Consider the following 17,325-nt stretch of genomic DNA (forward strand, 5'->3'; position numbering starts at 1 on the left):
CCCTGTACTAATTATAACACTTTCAATCCATCATCATGCCCTATTCTAGGAAAAGAAAGGTCACTATAAACCAGTGGAATCATCTGCCCTACTCTAATTGTAACATTTTCAATCCAATAAAATCAACATATTCCATTCTGAAAAAAAGAGGGGGGAAAAGAAAAAAGAGGGGGGAAAGAAGATCATTAAATTAAATTTGATAATCATATTCCAAATTGAAAATATAATCAACATTTCTAGTATATCATTATTTCCCTTTCTTTAACTTAAAAAAAATATATCAGCAAATATCATTAAAAATATTTTCTATCTCCATGCTTTTTCTTTTTACATTCACCATAGTTTATCTGTTTATAGTTCACTTACTTATAATTCCATAGTCCTTCTCATCTATATATTTGAATTGACAACAACATTAACCAAATTAATCATTATACCTTAATCATTAATATTAATCGTCCTACCAAACCTAAACATTTTCAATTCAATTTCATATTCAATAGTATTATTTCATTATCCTAATAATGTCCCCATCAAAATAATTTTAAATGTCTCAAAAAGTAACTTAGTTGATAATTATTTCATATGCAACTCACTTAAAATCTTAATCTTTACATTAATCATTAAAACCATTTTCAATTTCTCTTTTAACAGTAATATTTCATTGTTTCATTATTTCCCCCAAGAGAAATTTCATTATTTCCCCCAAGAAAAGAATTTTTTAAATCTCAGATATCTTAGTTAAACATTCATTTCAGCTCAATTAAAATCTAAATCTTTAATTAAATCCTCCTCCATTAGATCAATTTGTTCCTAAAAAATTCATTACATTTCCTTATAATAAAGTCCAATTTAAAATCAATTTAAAGTCCAATTTAATTTAAAAATCCATTTAAAAGTTTTTAAATCTTCATTTAAATTCTTTACTTTTAATAATATTGTTTCATTATTCCAAAATTTTACCCATCAGAATAATTTTATGAGTCTCAAATATCTTAATTAAGCAATATTACATATGCCACTCAATTAAAATCAATTAAAATCATAATCTTAATTCCTTAAGACAACTTCTCCATTGTCAGAGGGGGCAGATTGATCTCCGTGCTGTACAGTGGCTTCCAGAGCCCCTAAATTGGAAAATATTACTTCTGACTTTTAAACAGCCCACCATTCCACTAATGTTACTTAAAATAAAGGCACATCTAGCCTCCTTCCAAATTTTTCCAATCAGAGTTTTCTGTGAGGAAAATGTTAAACCCTTAATTGTCAACATGGGAGCCTCTAAAGACCCTCCCTCTTTCACACACTCAACCTTGGGAAAGAGAGATGAAGAAAGCGGGAGTAAACCAGCATTGCTCAGTGATGATACACTTAACATCTCAGAAACTGGACTTATTAACCCTTTTGGCGCTCTCCCAAGGGAAGAACAAGATAATATATTACTTAAGCTGGAAAATTTAAGGAAATCTCTACTTGCCATAGTGGACACAGCCGAACCACTTATAGATTTAGTTTCCCCGGTGGTTGTGCCTCTTGCTTCTCCTCCAGGAAGGAAGAGTTTGCATGAATGTGAACTTATGGAAAAGAGAAACCAAGACACACAGGGGCCAGCAGAGAAGGAGATGCTAGCATCCTTATGTAACTACCCAATGATGCCCTCAGTAATACAAGCAAGTGAGAGAGGCCCCATGTCAGTGTCATCATCTCAAAGCCGAATGGTGTATGATCCAACAACCCCCTCTTCTACATCTAGTGAGGAGGTATCTGAATGGCAAGCCCTGTTAGCTGGTGCTAAAAACTCTTACCCTGAACAATTTCCCCAGGATATACAGGATTTAGATGGGACCACCCCTCTTTTAGAGAAGGCCAACTTTGAGTGTGATGACACCCCAATCCATTGCAACAGCCCCACAAATTCCCTCTATATAAATCAAATATCCTGATGAGCTGTAAAAGAAGAGACCCAATATAAGAAAATCACTTAAGTACTATGTCTTGGAATGTAGCTGGGTGGTATCGTTTTAGAGGTATAAATCATCCTGATCCTTTGATAGATAAGGATATCATTTTGGTGCAAGAGACCTAGACCAGGGATGACACACACGTTTGAAAATTCAAAACAATGTTCTTTATAATGAAAATTCACTTAAACTAAGCCTTCTTTTTGTATAGCAAAGAGCACTCGTCTCCAAACAAACTGGTAATTTGTACAAGTCCCTTATCAGTTCTGTGATACTTAGCTTGCAGCTGTGAGGTAATTCACAGTCCTTCTTCTTTCACAAAGTGAAACACACTTTGCTCTGGTTTAGTTTCAAAGTGGGGAAAAATCAGCACACAAAGGTCAAAGTCAGCAAAGCAGGCACGAAACACAACGATCAGATAATCCTCCACAATGGCCAAACCCACAGGCTGCTATTTATAACAGCCTCACTAATTACCACAGCCTCACCCAACCACAGGTGGCTTCATTTTCTTTGATAATAATCTCTCAGTTGTTGCTGCCTATGCATCGTTCTCCTCATGCGTGGCTGTATCATTAACTCTTGTTCCGAATCCAAGGAGGAGCTAGATAATTGATCTCCTTCTGAGCTGTCTGCCACACTCTCCTCCTCCCTGTCATGTCTTCTTGGTCAGAGGAGCCTTCATCAGCAGATTCCACCAGGAGGAAAACAGGCCTGCAGCATGTGGATGTCTCCCCCACATCCACAGTCCTTGGGGCAGGAGCTGGGCCAGAGCTAACCACAACATAAGCTAGAAGCAAGGGCAGGTAGAGGGCCGGGGAGTCTAAAGGGAGGATTGGGTATTTTCATTTCTACCAATTTGAGAGCAGAGCCTACTCTTATTGCCCCACTAGAACACATGGCCATGTCCCTTCTCCTCAAGATAGATTCAGTCCCGCTTTTAATAATAATCTTTAATTAATCCCTCCTCCATCAGAACAGATTCTTCCTTGTAATTTCATTAGACTTTCCATATAATAGAGTCCAATTAGAGTCCAGTTTAAATTAATAGTCCAATAAAAAAAAATTAAGTCAATTTATGTCCTTTAATATAAATCTTCTTTGAAAATCATGTCAGCCTCCATATTTCCATTTTATGTTCCTTGCCTCCATACTTGCCCAGATGTGACTCCAGTCTATCTCCACTGAGATTGTCCAGTATGTCCTTTAGATTATGTCTAATATCCCTTCCCAGTTACATAAAAAAATTCTTCCAACTGGCCATGTTCCAAAACAAACCTGGGGACAATCAAACAGCTCCACACTTCCAATAAGAAAAATAAAATAAAGAGCCATCTGGCACTAATTGTACCGTAAAAATTCCTTGTAATGACTCCTCCGACCTGAAGATGGCAGTAGATTATCATGATGGATCATTCTCGTCAGTTGTTATAAAGAAGAAAAAAATACCTTAATAAATCCAAATAGAATCCCAATTCAAGCTCCAAATCTTTAAATTCCTTAGATATCCTCCAAAAAAACCCACAATAACTTTGGGCAATTTGCTATGTCTTTAAAGCTTTCCGCTAATTTCCCCATAGCTGATCAGCCACTTCTGCACGAATTCCAGGCATTTCTGCTTCCATGAATAGAAAAAATAAAAATAGTCCATTTTAAGTTTCTTCCATCCCTCCGCACTCACCAGCACACCGCTTAAGCATTTTTCACCTTGCCATCGCTGAAATCCATTCTCTTTCCAGGTGCTTCTGAGCTTCTTCAGTCTCTGCGTTGCAAAGTCGTTTGCGGCTAGCGTCAGCCAGGCATGGCGGCATGGCCGACCTCGCACCACCGCCGGCACAAGACAAAGCCGGTTCACCTGGTGGGGCATGCCAGCCCCAAACCAAGCTCCCGATAGTGTCCCCTACGGCACCTCCCCTGCAGGGAGAATCGGGCCCGGTTCAAAGAGCCGGGACCCCCAGACGGCGGGCATTCGAGGGCTTCCCTCATGAGAGCGAGGGAGCCGCATGGCGCCGCGACCATTGACCCCACCCCTCTCCCAGTGCTCACAACTTGGGTGTCCTCCTAGATCCACAGCTGAGGCTAGAGCAGCTTCTCTCAGCTGTGGCTAGGGGGGCTTTTGCACAAGTCCGTCTTGTCTACCAATTGTTGTCCTACCTTGACCAGGAGGCGGTCCGCATAGTTACACCCTCATCACCTCTCTTGACTATTGCAATGCGCTCTACATGGGGCTACCCCTGAAGAGCATTCTGAGATTTTAGCTGATGCAGAATGCAGCAGTGCATACAATAATGGGAGTACCAAGGTATGCCCATACCACGCCAACTGTATGCGTGCTGCATTGGTTGCCAAACGCAATTCAAGGTGTTGATTATCACCTTTAAAGCCCTCATACTTTGTTGCAGGCAGTAAGAGCCCACAGAGTTGGTCCTCTCCAGGACCTGTCCGCCAAACAATGTCAGTTGGTGGGACCTCTGTGGTGGCTCCAACCCTTTGGAATCAACTGCCCCCAGAGATCGCATTATCTCTACCAAACTTTCGGAAAGCCATTAATACTTGGCTTTCCCGGCAGGCTGGAATTATGTTGATTGCAAATATGTATGTTTTTTTATTACTGTTTTATTGTATTGCTGACTTTTATTATTAGATTTTAACTTTATTATCGATGTATTTATTCCTATTGTTAGCTGTTCAGAGTCCGTTTGGAGTGAGCGGCATATAAATACAATCAATACAGTCAACGAAGCAGTGGAAGTGATGTGCCGGTGCCTGGAGGCTGTTGGGGTCTGGATGGGTGTCAACAAGCTCAAACTCAATCCAGACAAGATGGAGTGGCTGTGGGTTTTGCCTCCAAAGGACAATTCCATCTGTCTGTCCATTACCCTGGGGGGGGGGATTATTGACCCCCTCAGAGAGGGTTCGCAACTTGGGCATCCTCCTCGATCCACAGCTAACATTAGAACACCATCTTTCGGCTGTGGCGAGGAAGACGTTTGCCCAGGTTCACCTGGTGCACCAGTTGCGGCCCTATTTGGACAGGGAGTCATTGCTCACAGTCGCTCATGCCCTTATCACCTCGAGGTTTGACTACTGTAATGCTCTCTACATGGGGCTACCTTTGAAGAGTGTTTGGAAACTTCAGATCGTGCAGAATGCAGCTGCGAGAGCAATCATGGGCTTTTCCAGACATGCCTATGTCACACCAACACTCCGCAGTCTGCATTGGTTGCCGATCAGTTTCCAGTCACAATAGCTATTTTGTTAGAATAATTATAGTTGTACTTATGTGGAAATCTTTCAAACATATACTTTCACTAGTTCACCGGTCAATTTTTAAAGTATTTCCTTCAAACTTTAAAAAGCGATAACAATATTTTCTGCAAAAAAATGAGAAAAAATGTTGGATTTGAAAAAAAATCAAATCAAGATGTAGATGAATCAGATTTTGCTTCTTGCAGTTTTCTTGCAGTTTGGGAATACAATAAATGCAAACACAGTTTATGGAAATTGCAATCAAATGTAATAGATCCGATCTGGAGGACATTGTCTTGTTCCATGTGTTCTTATCATTTCTGTAGGCTTTGGAAGGATTTTGTTGCCTGTTTGGGACAATTGTCTTGAAATTCTTGATGTGTCTAATATTTGGAATATCTGACGATGTAAGTTAAAACTTAGTTTTTATGTTTGTTATCATTGTACATTTTGTATTATCCTCTGGTTATATGTATAATGTTAAATTTTCATATTAGATGCCATTGTTTTACTTGAAGTTGTAAAAATATACTTGAGAATTATGCCTATGAAGACAGTATTATAGTGTAGTTTTAAAAAATAAATTAATACTAGGTTTACTTAATCACCCTCATTGGATATCTTTATCTTTCATTGGGTGTTCTACCAAGAAATTTATGGAACACAGCAATCATTGTGCAAAATTAGGTTATTTGACAATTTATAAATGTCTTAAACTATGGCTGAATCAGGTGTGTTCTCTGAGTGATGTAGTTGAGTTTCACAGCCCTCTTCCTTGGAGATTTGAAGCAGGTGTCAAGTAATACATATTCTGATCTTGGAATGAAAAACTAAACCTCCGTTTATTACTGATATCCAGAAGCTACAGAAACTTTTGCAGGGTCATTTTCCTTCATTCTTTTATGCTGGTGGAGATACTTGGAATTATGTAGGTTGCATGTTTTGTTAGTGAATTGCAGACATATCTGGTTGCACATTATTAAAAAATAAGGATAAGAGACACTTATATTAAGTATAATAATGATATAAATAATTAATAAAAACTTTTAAATAAATAAACAATGAAGCATAATTGAACTCCAAATAAAAGGGGGAAACCACATACATTGTTTTATGTGTTGTGAGAATAAATGCATTCCTGTGCTGATTTACTAACAGTATTTTAGGCAGCATTAAATTATTTATTTAGCACCATTTCTAAACTATTCAAATCCCGAATTGTCTGGTGGAAAATAGTGAAAACAAGAATAAAGGTCAAATTCAAATTTTGATTTTGAATAATATAAATAGTACAAAATAGTATAATTAGAATAATAAATCATATAAATCATAAAATCTAGTTTACCCCCAGTCAATTTAAGCCAAAGACTTAGTGGAAAAGACCTCCAAAAGGAGAAGATTGTCTCAAGTAGACACTATTATTAAGAACACTTATTAGCTTCTTGACATACATGTATCTCACAAACAACAGAGATTCTTAGCAGGCCATTCTGGGAAACCAGATCAAATGGGCATATTCTCCAATGCACTGCTATAGAGAGTCCAATGTGGGTAATACACTAGCCTGATTGGTAGGGACTGAGTTAAAAATGTACATATTAGTTAAGTCCCGCCCTCTAGGTGCCCTAATAGGCCAGTCTAAAAAACTCAGTCATAGTGTAGGGACCATGAGTTTCTTGCTCTAGAGCAGGGGTCTCAAACTCGCAGCCCGCGGGCCAACTGCAGCCCGCGGGACAATAGTTTGCGGCCCCCACCTCAATATCAGAGGTTAATGTTAGTGCGGCCCGAATTTGATACGAATAGCACTTTTCAGTGTTGTGTGTGGAGCTGAATGAACCTACCAATCACAATGGGATATATTGCTCTTGGAAGCGGGACATCAGCTGGGCTTATTGCGAACTTGCACCATTACCCCAGGCTCAGAAGCGGAGGTGGCCATGGAAATTGCTACTCAGAGAGACAGAAAAAAAGTGGAAAAGATGCATTGGCTAAAGTTTAGCCACTAAACACTGAAACAGTGACACCAAGTGGAATTATATATTACACAGCCCCAAACATGTCTTTTTCAAAGCTTGCAATGAAGAGAAAGGTTGCTGATGAGCACAGACAATTTCAGGAAGTGGGAAGTGCAATATTTCTTTGTTGAGCACAGTAGCATCCCAACGTGTGTTATTTGCCCAGAAAAAGTTGCGGTGCACAAGGAATACAATTTGAAACATCATTACACAACTAGACAGGCTGAGGTGTACCAGATCCAAGGGCTTAAAGCACAGAAGCTTTTGTGCTTTTTTTTAGAGGAAATAGAGTCAGAATATGGGGATGTGCTATACTTCACCGAGGTATATTGGCTCAGCAGGGGAAACATATTGAAGAAACATAGTCCCCTGGGCATGGCTCCATTCCAGGCCTCTGCAGTGGTTCTTTTTACCATACCAACGGGCATGGACCAGTCACTTCCACCGACTGGTGTCCCCCACAGCAGCGTTCAGGCATTCACTTCCGTGTTGGATGTCCTCAGCCCTTCAACGCGGCTTTCCTTTCCAGAGGCACCCAGAAGTCACCATAATCACCGACGCCCGCCTATCGGGCTGGGGTGCCCACCCCGATTTCCAGGTAGCGCAGGGCCTCTGGACGGCAGAGAACCTTTCAGATGTGAATATCAACCTGCTGGAGCTCAGGGCAGTCTTCCCGGCCCTACAAGTCTTTGCCCACCTGGTGGAGGGTTGCCACATCCTCATTCTAACAGACAAGGTGACAACCCACTCTCACATCAATCACCAGGGAGGGAGGAGGTTAGGCCGACTCATGCAGGAAGCAGAATCACTTTTCCAATGGGCCAAGTCACACTTGGGATCCCTTTGGGCCGAACACATATCGGGCATGTCAAATGTTCAGGACAATTGGCTCCAGAAATATTCCAGGAACTCTCTCACAAGTTTGGAACACCAATAGTAGATCTGGGCAAGTCAATACCCAGTTGCCGAGGTTCTTCTCCCACTTTCCATCTCCAGGGGCAGAGGGAATCAACGCCTTACAGAGGCCATGGCTGGAGGGGCTCCTTTATGGCTTCCCTCCTACGTGCCTCATTCCGAGGGTCGTGACCAAGCTCCTCTGGGAACAAGCAGAAATCCTCCTGGTGGCTCTGTATTGGCCTCGCCACCCTTGGTTGCAGATCTCATGGACCTATCAGTATCTCCACCATGGACCACAGAGTCTCCCTTAGTCAGGGATTGGTTCTGCATCCGGACCCTCAATGGTGGAAACTTGCCATGTGGCACTTGAGGGGCAACATCTGACACAAGCAGATCTACCGGATAGTGTCATCACAACCATGCAATCATACCGTTGCCCTTCCATGACCCGGATTTACCAGTCCACATGGGCAACCTATTGCGCCTTCTGCAGGGTGCAGTCCTTGGATCCTCTGTAGTCTAGCTTCTATAATTCCTACAATCAGGGCTGGACAAGGGATTGGCGCCTAATACCTTGCATAGGCAGGTGCCGGCTATAGTGACAATACTGAGACTGGACAATTTCAGATCTATTTCCCATCACCCTTGGATCAGAGACTTCCTTAAAGGGGTGACTAACCCTTGCCCCCCGACCATTCATTGTTTCCCTACTTGGGACCTTCAATTGGTTCTGCAAGCCCTTACACATCCGCTGATAGAACCTCTGAGACAAGTCTCCCTCTGCTTCCTTTCCCTCAAAGTGGCCTTTTTGGTGGCCATCACATCAGCTAGGAGGGTCTCCGAGTTGTAGGTGCTGTCAATCCAATCAGACCTTTGTCAATTCCACTCGCACAAAGTCGTGCTTCATCTGGATCTGGCATTCATCCCAAAACTGAACACCAGGTTTAACAGATCGCAGGAACTCGTCTTGCCAGACTTTTGCGCCTATGACACAAATCCATCTGATCGGCAATGGCATAAGCTGGACGTTCGCCAAACAGAGATATATGTCCATAGAACGCAGTCGTTTAGGAGGACAGAGTCTTTATTTGTCTCTTTCCGCCCTTCATCTATGGGCTCGAGGGTTCCCACACAGACTCTCAGTTGCGGGCATTGAGCCTGCATTGTACATGCTTATAAGGCAGCTCTCACCCTGTACCATCCGGAATCACTGCCCATTCCATCCACAGTGTGGCTGCTATGGCGACATGGGCTACCCACATATCTGTGGAGGACATTTGCAGAGCTGCAACGTGGGCATCCCCATCCACATTTATTCGGCATTACCACATTGACTCCTTTGCCTCGGTGGAGGCATCCTTTGGGAGAGGGGTGTTACAAAGGGCATGTATTTCTCTGTCACCCTGGTCCAGCCTTCCCACCCAGTGAACTAAAACTTAGGTATATCCCACATTGGACTCTCTGTAGCAGTGCATTGGAGAAGGACCGTTGTACCTACCTGAACAGTCTTCTCAATGTACTGCGAGGAGAGTCCAAACCCGGCCATGGACCCAGGGGTGCTGTTTGGTTTGTGGTCAGTTTGTGTTTCCAGTGGAGTTATGGTAAATAAAGTTATTGTTCTTTACACCATTCCTTCTTTTTTCTGACTGGCCTATTGGGGCACCTAGAGGGCGGGACTTAACTAGTATGTAAATTTTTAACTCAGTCCCTACCAATCAGGCTAGAGTATTACTCACATTGGACTCTCCTCACAGTGCATCAAGAAAACTGTTCAGGTAGGTACAATGGTCCTCCTATTCAATAAAGTATTGTTTTTCATAATCCAGTACAATACTTTGTGGGGCTTTATACATGGAACCCTACTAGTAACAATGGACCAATTTTAAAATTTGGGTTATTTTTAATTGGCAGATTCATTCCACTATCAATCGTGTCTCAGTATTTGCTTTAGTTGTAGCTTCCAGATCATCTCCGATGGTTGCCCTAGAGCTGGTTACAGAGTGATCTAGACATTAATTGTTGTCTCATGGAAAGGAGAAGTAAATAATGTAGAAATAAATAAAGCGAAACATATATGTCTTCCAATTTCCTAGTCTTTTTAAAATTCTGCCCACTTCTTGCAATGTATTCTGATGTCACACTCATTTTTTCCATTAGGCCCATATAAGTAATTTGCTAAAAGCAAAACTTACCGGTTATAGAGATTTTGATACATCAATGTATACTTGTGCTGTGGAGTTTGATTTCATGGAAAAAGAGGTAAGTATCATTGATTAATTCATTCAATACATTTCAACCTTTTTGCAATTAATAAGATTAACATACTAATCTATTGATATATGTAGGTGTTTGGCTTACAATTAAAATTGGGCCATCACAGTACAAGTCATGATAGCTGTAAAACAAATTGGCCATATATCATACCAAATTTTATAACTTAGTTTTTGGCAGTTGTTAAGCAAACCAGTGGTTCCCTATGGGTGTGGTTTTGACAAAAACTAGAAGTAGGTAGTGATTTTCAGTTAAAAACCCAATCACATGATCACAGGGCATTTCAAATGACTATAAGTGCAGCCATGTTGCTGAGCTCTCAAAGTTCAGCCATGTGATTGGAGGAACAACTTTTGAAACTTCAAATATGGATTTTAACTAGTCCAAAGTAAGTGTGTTATAACTTCCAATAGTTATTAGCTACTAAGTTACTGATTCTAAATCAGAGCAGGGAGCTCACCCAGCTCCAGCTGGGGAGGCTGCCATCTTGGGCCTCAACTTTTTTCTACTGGGTGAGAAATGGTGGTGGCGGGATCATCGACCTCTGCCTGTCTCCCTGATGCTGTTTATGCAGACTCCTACAGGAGTCTAGGCTGGAAAGGAAAACGCCGAGTGGCTCCTGCAGGACAACGTATAGCAAGGTGACTTGAAACTGAACTGTCACAGAACTCCACTGCTCCAACGGTGCAGCAGTGACTTAAAAGAAACAAATCCTGGACCAGAAGGAAGTTCCCCATCCTGCCAAGGGCTTCCCGAGAGTGCAGCCCAGTCCAGCGCAGTGTAGGGTGTGAGTGTGGGGGAGCTCCCTACTGCATCATGGACAGACAACTCATTGCAATCACTTTTATCATGTCTGCACCCACCCAAGTTTGCTAACAGGAGCATCTGTGCTCATGGCTGGTTTTTACTGAAGTGTGATAAAAATTGCATGACCTTTTGAACAAAGGAGTTCCCAGAAATGGATTTTTTACTGCTGCCTCTTTTCTCTGTGTGCAAGAAGTTATATCCACTACTCTTCCCCTGGCAACCTTAGGAGCCGCTGGGGAGGGAGAGATACTGTATAATCCTGCCTGGGTGGTTTGCAATGCAGTGTTTCTAGATGATGGAACAGGGAAAATAACCCATTCATATGAAGATCAATGAAGGGGAACATCCCGCTGATCCTCAGGCGAAACTCTCCTTCACTTTCACAGACAATTCCAGCCCAAATCTCTGCAAGCAACTGTGGCCAATGCACTGGAGCAGGTCTCTGTCCCCCACAACTCACACCATTCTGCTCATCACAGCTACCCACAAAGGTAAGGCCAACAGCAGGGAAGGGAGAGCCACTCCAGGACTGCTGCACTAGAACGAAGAGCACAGGCCACTTTAGGGGAAACATGGTAAGGCTCAGCCACATTTCGGGCCCATCCCCTAGCTTCTGTAGGGTCTCTGGACAGCTGCTGCCCACTGCCTTCCCCTCCATCTTGGATCCCATATCCAGCCAGCGATGGGAGGACGTGCTGATTCCAGATCAGCTGAGTAGTGAGCAAGCAGCTCCCATGGAAGAGCACCGTACTGAGCCGAGTCTGCAGTGGTGTGCTGAATTGCACATGTGCAGCCCCAGGACATCCAGTTGCCAGCCCAAGAGTGCTTTTCCTGGCGGAGGTATGTGAAAACTCTGGAACCCCTCTAGATCAACCTTTGGGACGGTCATCCAAGGCTTTGCTCCCTGGGAAAGGCTGAGTCATGGAAGACGCTTTCTCTCAGGCCGCCCATCCAGAGGCCCTGCTGAAACTGAGACCTGGGCCCAAAAGTGGATGAACTTCACCTTCTCCCCCTGAGGCAGTTCTTCAAGTCAGCCCTTTGGCTGAGCACAGCAAGCCCAGAGTGGGTCTCCCTCCCCCGCCATTGACCTTACCTTCTCAAGCCAAGCAAGGAGTGGTTGGGTGGGGAGGAGTGTGAAGCGGAACCAGACAGTGGTGGGATCATCCAGTTTGCCAAACTGCACAAAAAGCTAGCTATCAGTTCAGCCAAACTGGTCTGAACCGGTTGAATCCCATAACTGGTTTATATGATGTCCTTCTAGAATAATTTTCCTAATGCGAGAAATATAAATTAAAAAGTTTCAGTTTACATGAAAGAATTTTACAAAATAAACTTGCATGTGAGTCTAGATGAGGCAGAAGTTTTTAACTAGAAAGGAAGAGGACAGAAATGCATAGATGTGATACTTGAAAATGCCAGACAAAATAAAATACTAACTTATTAGAAGTAAATGTGACTACTTCCTAAAAATGAATTTTTTTACAGTTTTATCACCAAATTTCTCTATATAAAAGTTACTTTAATTTCAGACTCCAGTTAGATATATGAAGACGCTCCTGCTTCCAGTGGTCCTTATTGTTTTTTCAGTAATTGTTGTAAAGGTATGTCATCACTCTTTTTTCCTTTTTCTTTTAGCATATTTTGTCACATGTTAAAACAAAATAGTTCTTGAAGATCAAATACAAGATCCAATTTTCAGTTACCCAATTTTGGTGAAACAATCCCATGGACCATATAAGCTACATACACACACACACACACACTTATTGATTGATTGATTGATTGATTGATTGATTGATTGATTGATTGATTTGATTTGATTTGATTTGATTTTTATGCCGCCCTTCTCCTTAGACTCAGGGCGGCTTACAACATGTTAGCAATAGCACTTTTTTTAACAGAGCTAGGCTATTGCCCCCACAATCCGGGTCCTCATTTTACCCACCTCAGAAGGATGGAAGGCTGAGTCAACCTTGAGCCGGTGATGAGAGATCTACAAGTCAGCTTCAGTGACCTGCAGTACAGCACTTTACCTGCGCCACCCCGGCTCCTAAAGTAATATATAGTGTATTATAGGATGTAGTCTAGTGGTTTAGAGCAGCGGTTTAGAGTAGTGGTCACCAACTGATGGTCCATAGACCACTGGTGTCAGTGCAAAAATTTAGTTGGTCTGCAGACAAATCTTTGCATTTCTCTTGAGGAGCCTGGCCAAAGTTCCCACACCTCTTGCGCTTCAGCGCTTTGACTCCTAGGGACAGGATAGGTTCTTCAAGCAGTTAACTTGGCTGCCTGTTAGGGAAGGAGCGGAAAGGAAAGGAAAGAAAATGGGGGAAGGAAGGGAAGGGATTACAGCTACAGCTCTGGAATATAGGACTGACTTTCCTACCAACTTCAGCAAGCCACCATCAATCTGCCTGTCTTCGTGTTCCTTCACTCAGATTGACCAAGCTTCTTGAGAGAAAGAACACAAAAGGTGATTCAGGCTGTTTCCCTGAAGCAGGCACTTTCTTTCAGGCCTCCCTCATTGAGGCCTCGCAGAAGCAGACAGGTAGGCCTGAAAGGTGACTGAGCCTCCCCACCCCCAATGATTCACGGAATTTAAAATTATGAATTTGGTGATCCCTGAGGTCCAAAAGGTTTTGTTATTCAAAAATGCAGAAGAATAGTACAAGTTTGAATGGCAAAAAATAATAATAATCAGAATGAGTCTTTATACTTTTTAATGCCCTGAAAAGCCTCCCAGAAATTTAATACAGCAGTTTATAGAAGTATCACTAGACCTTAATTAGGGATTGGACTTAGTTTCAATGAAATGCTCGCTAGATGCACCTATTATCAGAGAAAGTAAGAAACAGTGAAGATTGCTGGTTGCTGCCATCTTGTTCACATAAAATTCTCTCACGGTATCCTTTGATCTGTTTCAAACATCCCCCCCCCCCCCCTTTTTAACCTTCTCTTAGCTATCTCTTCCTGAACTGTTTTCCACACTTCCCTAAAAAGTGCAAACTGAAAGTTAAGAAGCTTAGTTCTGTATTATTAATTAGTTGATTGGAACCCTTAATTGGCAGTTGCTGCTTGAAATTGACCAAACTTTAATTAATTTCACAAGTATTTTTATATTAAATGCACATATTAGTTAGAAAATTATTTTTAGTACTGTCTATTACTATTATATTTGCAAATGGTCAAAGGCAGTTGCTAAATGGGGACTGCTTGTGCAGAGGGTTAGGATATGTGGGTGAAATGGATAAATTATTTGAAATTGGCTATTATATGCAAAATACTTTTATTAATCTTAGATGATTTTCCCCCCATCTCACCCCAGTTCCTATTATAATTAAGAAAGTCACATTTTAGACTTTTAGACTGATGCTGTAGATAGGTTTTTCAGGTGATATAAAGGGATGTATCAATGGAGAAGGGGAAAGGGGAAAAAATTATTTCCACATATTTTCTATCCATTCATTTTTCAGTTATACCTAATAGATTTATTTAGTCTTTTTGTAATAATGTACTAGAACAAAGTCTTATAAAGATATAAAAAACCAAGTTATTGTCTAAAGCAGGAGTGTCAAATTCATGTCATCATGGCAACATCATGTGACGTATCGGGACTTTTTCCCCCTTCGCTAAACCAGGCATGGGTGTGGCCAGGGCGTGACACATCCAGCCCATGGGGCAGGAGTTTGACAGGCCTGAACTAAAGTAATGTAGAACACATAAATGATTAGAAGTAGGCATCTCTTCTGATGTAATTCATACATGTCCTTAAAGAAATAAGTATTAACTTGTTTACTTTTTAATCAATGTTTCATAGGCATTTCAATATGTTATGCTTAAAAAGAAATCCTCTGACAGGTAAATACATTTTTATTGAAGATCCAGTTAAAGAAATATCATTAGTAATGTTTTGTATCTTTAAAGATATAAAGGATTCCTGTACCTTTCTCTAGATATTGATCACATGGATGGTTTCTTTTTCTAATATTATATATATTTACTTCCTTTCTTGCCTCTGAGCTTATAGGAGCATCCTTCACAACACACAAATAGCACGCTGCATGAAGTTCCCAATTCTGAAAACTAGTTTGGATATTCTGTATTGTAAGCTAGATTTGTGGTTTATAAAACAATGAGAAAAGTTCTATATTCAGAGATTTATGAAAGGCAACTGTTAAATGAAATATAAGTACCATGCTTTGTATTATGTCATATAAAGTTAAACCATTGTTATTAATAATCTACTGTATAAATTCATCTACCCTATCATATATTAAGTACAGATAGTCTTTGATGTGCAGCCAGTCACCTAATAACTATTCAAAGAGGGGCTACAACAAGAAAGCTAAAGAATGCTTTTTCCAGTTTCCTTACTGTTCATAAAGGTTACTATATTTTTTGGAGTATAAAATGCACCTTTTTCCTCCCTTCAGAGGCTGAAAATTCAGGTGGGTCTTATACTCTGAATGCAGCTTTTTTCAAAGTTTTTTTCCCCAATCCTAACTAGGTGCTAACGATCTTCCTAGCTCTTATCTTGCAGGTTATTTCATGATTACTCTCTGCTAAGAATGTTCTTCAAGCCCTGTCTTTGCAGTTATTTTTAATTACTCTAACTTGCTCCAAAAGTTTCTTTCCAGCCCTAAGCAGGTGCTAATGATATTCCCAGCTCTTACCCACTTGCAAGCTCTTTCACTGTTATTCTCTGTGAATAATGTTTTCCAAGCCCTAAGTCTTTGCAGTTTTTTTTTCATTGCTCTACTTGCTTACAGTTTTTCTTTCCAGCCCTAACCAGGTTCTAACAATGTTCCCATCTCTTACTGGCTTGCAAGCTCTTTCATTGTTCATTGCTCTCTCCAGATAAGGTTTTTTATTAAAAAGCCCTAACCTGGGGATAAAATAATGTGCTGAAACTGACCACAATAAGGATGCTAGCCAGATGAATATCTGGTAAGCAGATTCTTTTTCCTATTTTCCTCTCCCAAAACTAAGGTGCATCTTATACTCTGAAAAATACAGTATATTTGGTAGCTTTCTAAGCAGAAAGCTAGTGAAGGCAATGTTTCTGAAGGCTTTAGAAAGCTAGCACTTAGAAAGGAAAATAACTGCCGCATGGAATCAGAAAAAGGAAGCTTGGGATCCAATCTTCTTTTCTCTGGCCCAGAGCAGGAATTTTCTTTTGTGAATGGATGGGAGAGAAAGGCCTGCAATGGGTTGGACAAACAAAGTTTGTATCTTTGTGCTTCCTTTCTCTAGCCCTACACAGGAATTCCATTCTATACATAGAATACAATGGTGTACCCTGTTTCAATAGGCAGCTCTTTTGCTCCATCCCTTAATGGCATGCGTGGTTGCTTAGTGATTGCAAGTGGCTGCTGTTTATTTATTCATTTTATTTTGTCAAGGTAGTATACAAAGATATAACAATACAGTGGTACCTCTACTTAGGAACGCCTCTACTGACAAAATTTTAGAGATACAAACTGGGTGTTCAAGGTTATTTTACCTCTTCTTACAAACCATTTTCCATTTACGAACCCAAGCCGGCGCCTTTGGGATGCTCCGCCTCCGGACTTCTGTTGCCGGCCAAAGCACCTCTCATTCTGCTGCAGGGATTTCCCTTTGCTTCCCCCTGCTTGCCAGCGCCGCTAGGATGCTCCACCTCCTGACTTCCGTTGCTGTCCGAAGCAGCTATCATTCTGCTGCAAGGAACCCCCTTTGCTTTCCCACGCTTGCCAGCGCCACTGGGATGCTCTGCCACCGGACCCTCGTTGCTGGCCGAAGCGCCTGTCATTCTGCTGCAGGGATCTCCTTTTGCTTCCCCCCACTTGCCGGCACCGCTGAGATGCTCTGTCTCTGGACTTCCATTGCTGGCCGAAGTGCCTGTCATTCTGCTGCAGGGATCCCCTTTTGCTTCCCCCGCTTGCTGGCGCTGCTGGGATGCTCCACCTCTGGACTTCCATTGCTGGCGGGAGCGCCTATCATTCTGCTTCAGGGATCCCCCTTTGCTTTCTCCAGCGGGGGGAAGCAAAGGAGGATCCCTGCAGCAAGTAACAGGGGCTTCGAACAGATAACAAGTATGAAATACAGGGATTGCCAGCGGGGGGAAGCAAAGGAGGATCCCTGCA

General features: G+C 41.8%; 1 protein-coding gene across 2 annotated transcripts in view; it reads left to right on the forward strand.

Annotated features, from left to right (window-relative positions):
* The window catches only part of DPY19L1 (dpy-19 like C-mannosyltransferase 1), a 344,645-nt gene that overhangs the window by 211,403 nt on the left and 115,917 nt on the right, over nt 1-17,325 (forward strand). For both annotated transcript variants that reach the window (XR_011556928.1, XM_070729287.1), the window contains exons 14-17: nt 5,537-5,617; nt 10,280-10,381; nt 12,730-12,801; nt 15,018-15,058. Coding sequence is in view for 1 of the 2 variants with exons in the window: in XM_070729287.1 (XP_070585388.1) it covers nt 5,537-5,617; nt 10,280-10,381; nt 12,730-12,801; nt 15,018-15,058 (296 nt within the window). In the remaining variant the exon portion in view is untranslated. The remainder of the gene's footprint in view (nt 1-5,536; nt 5,618-10,279; nt 10,382-12,729; nt 12,802-15,017; nt 15,059-17,325) is intronic.

This window comes from Erythrolamprus reginae, chromosome Z, assembly GCF_031021105.1.
Source record: "Erythrolamprus reginae isolate rEryReg1 chromosome Z, rEryReg1.hap1, whole genome shotgun sequence".
NCBI classification, from domain to species: domain Eukaryota; kingdom Metazoa; phylum Chordata; class Lepidosauria; order Squamata; family Dipsadidae; genus Erythrolamprus; species Erythrolamprus reginae.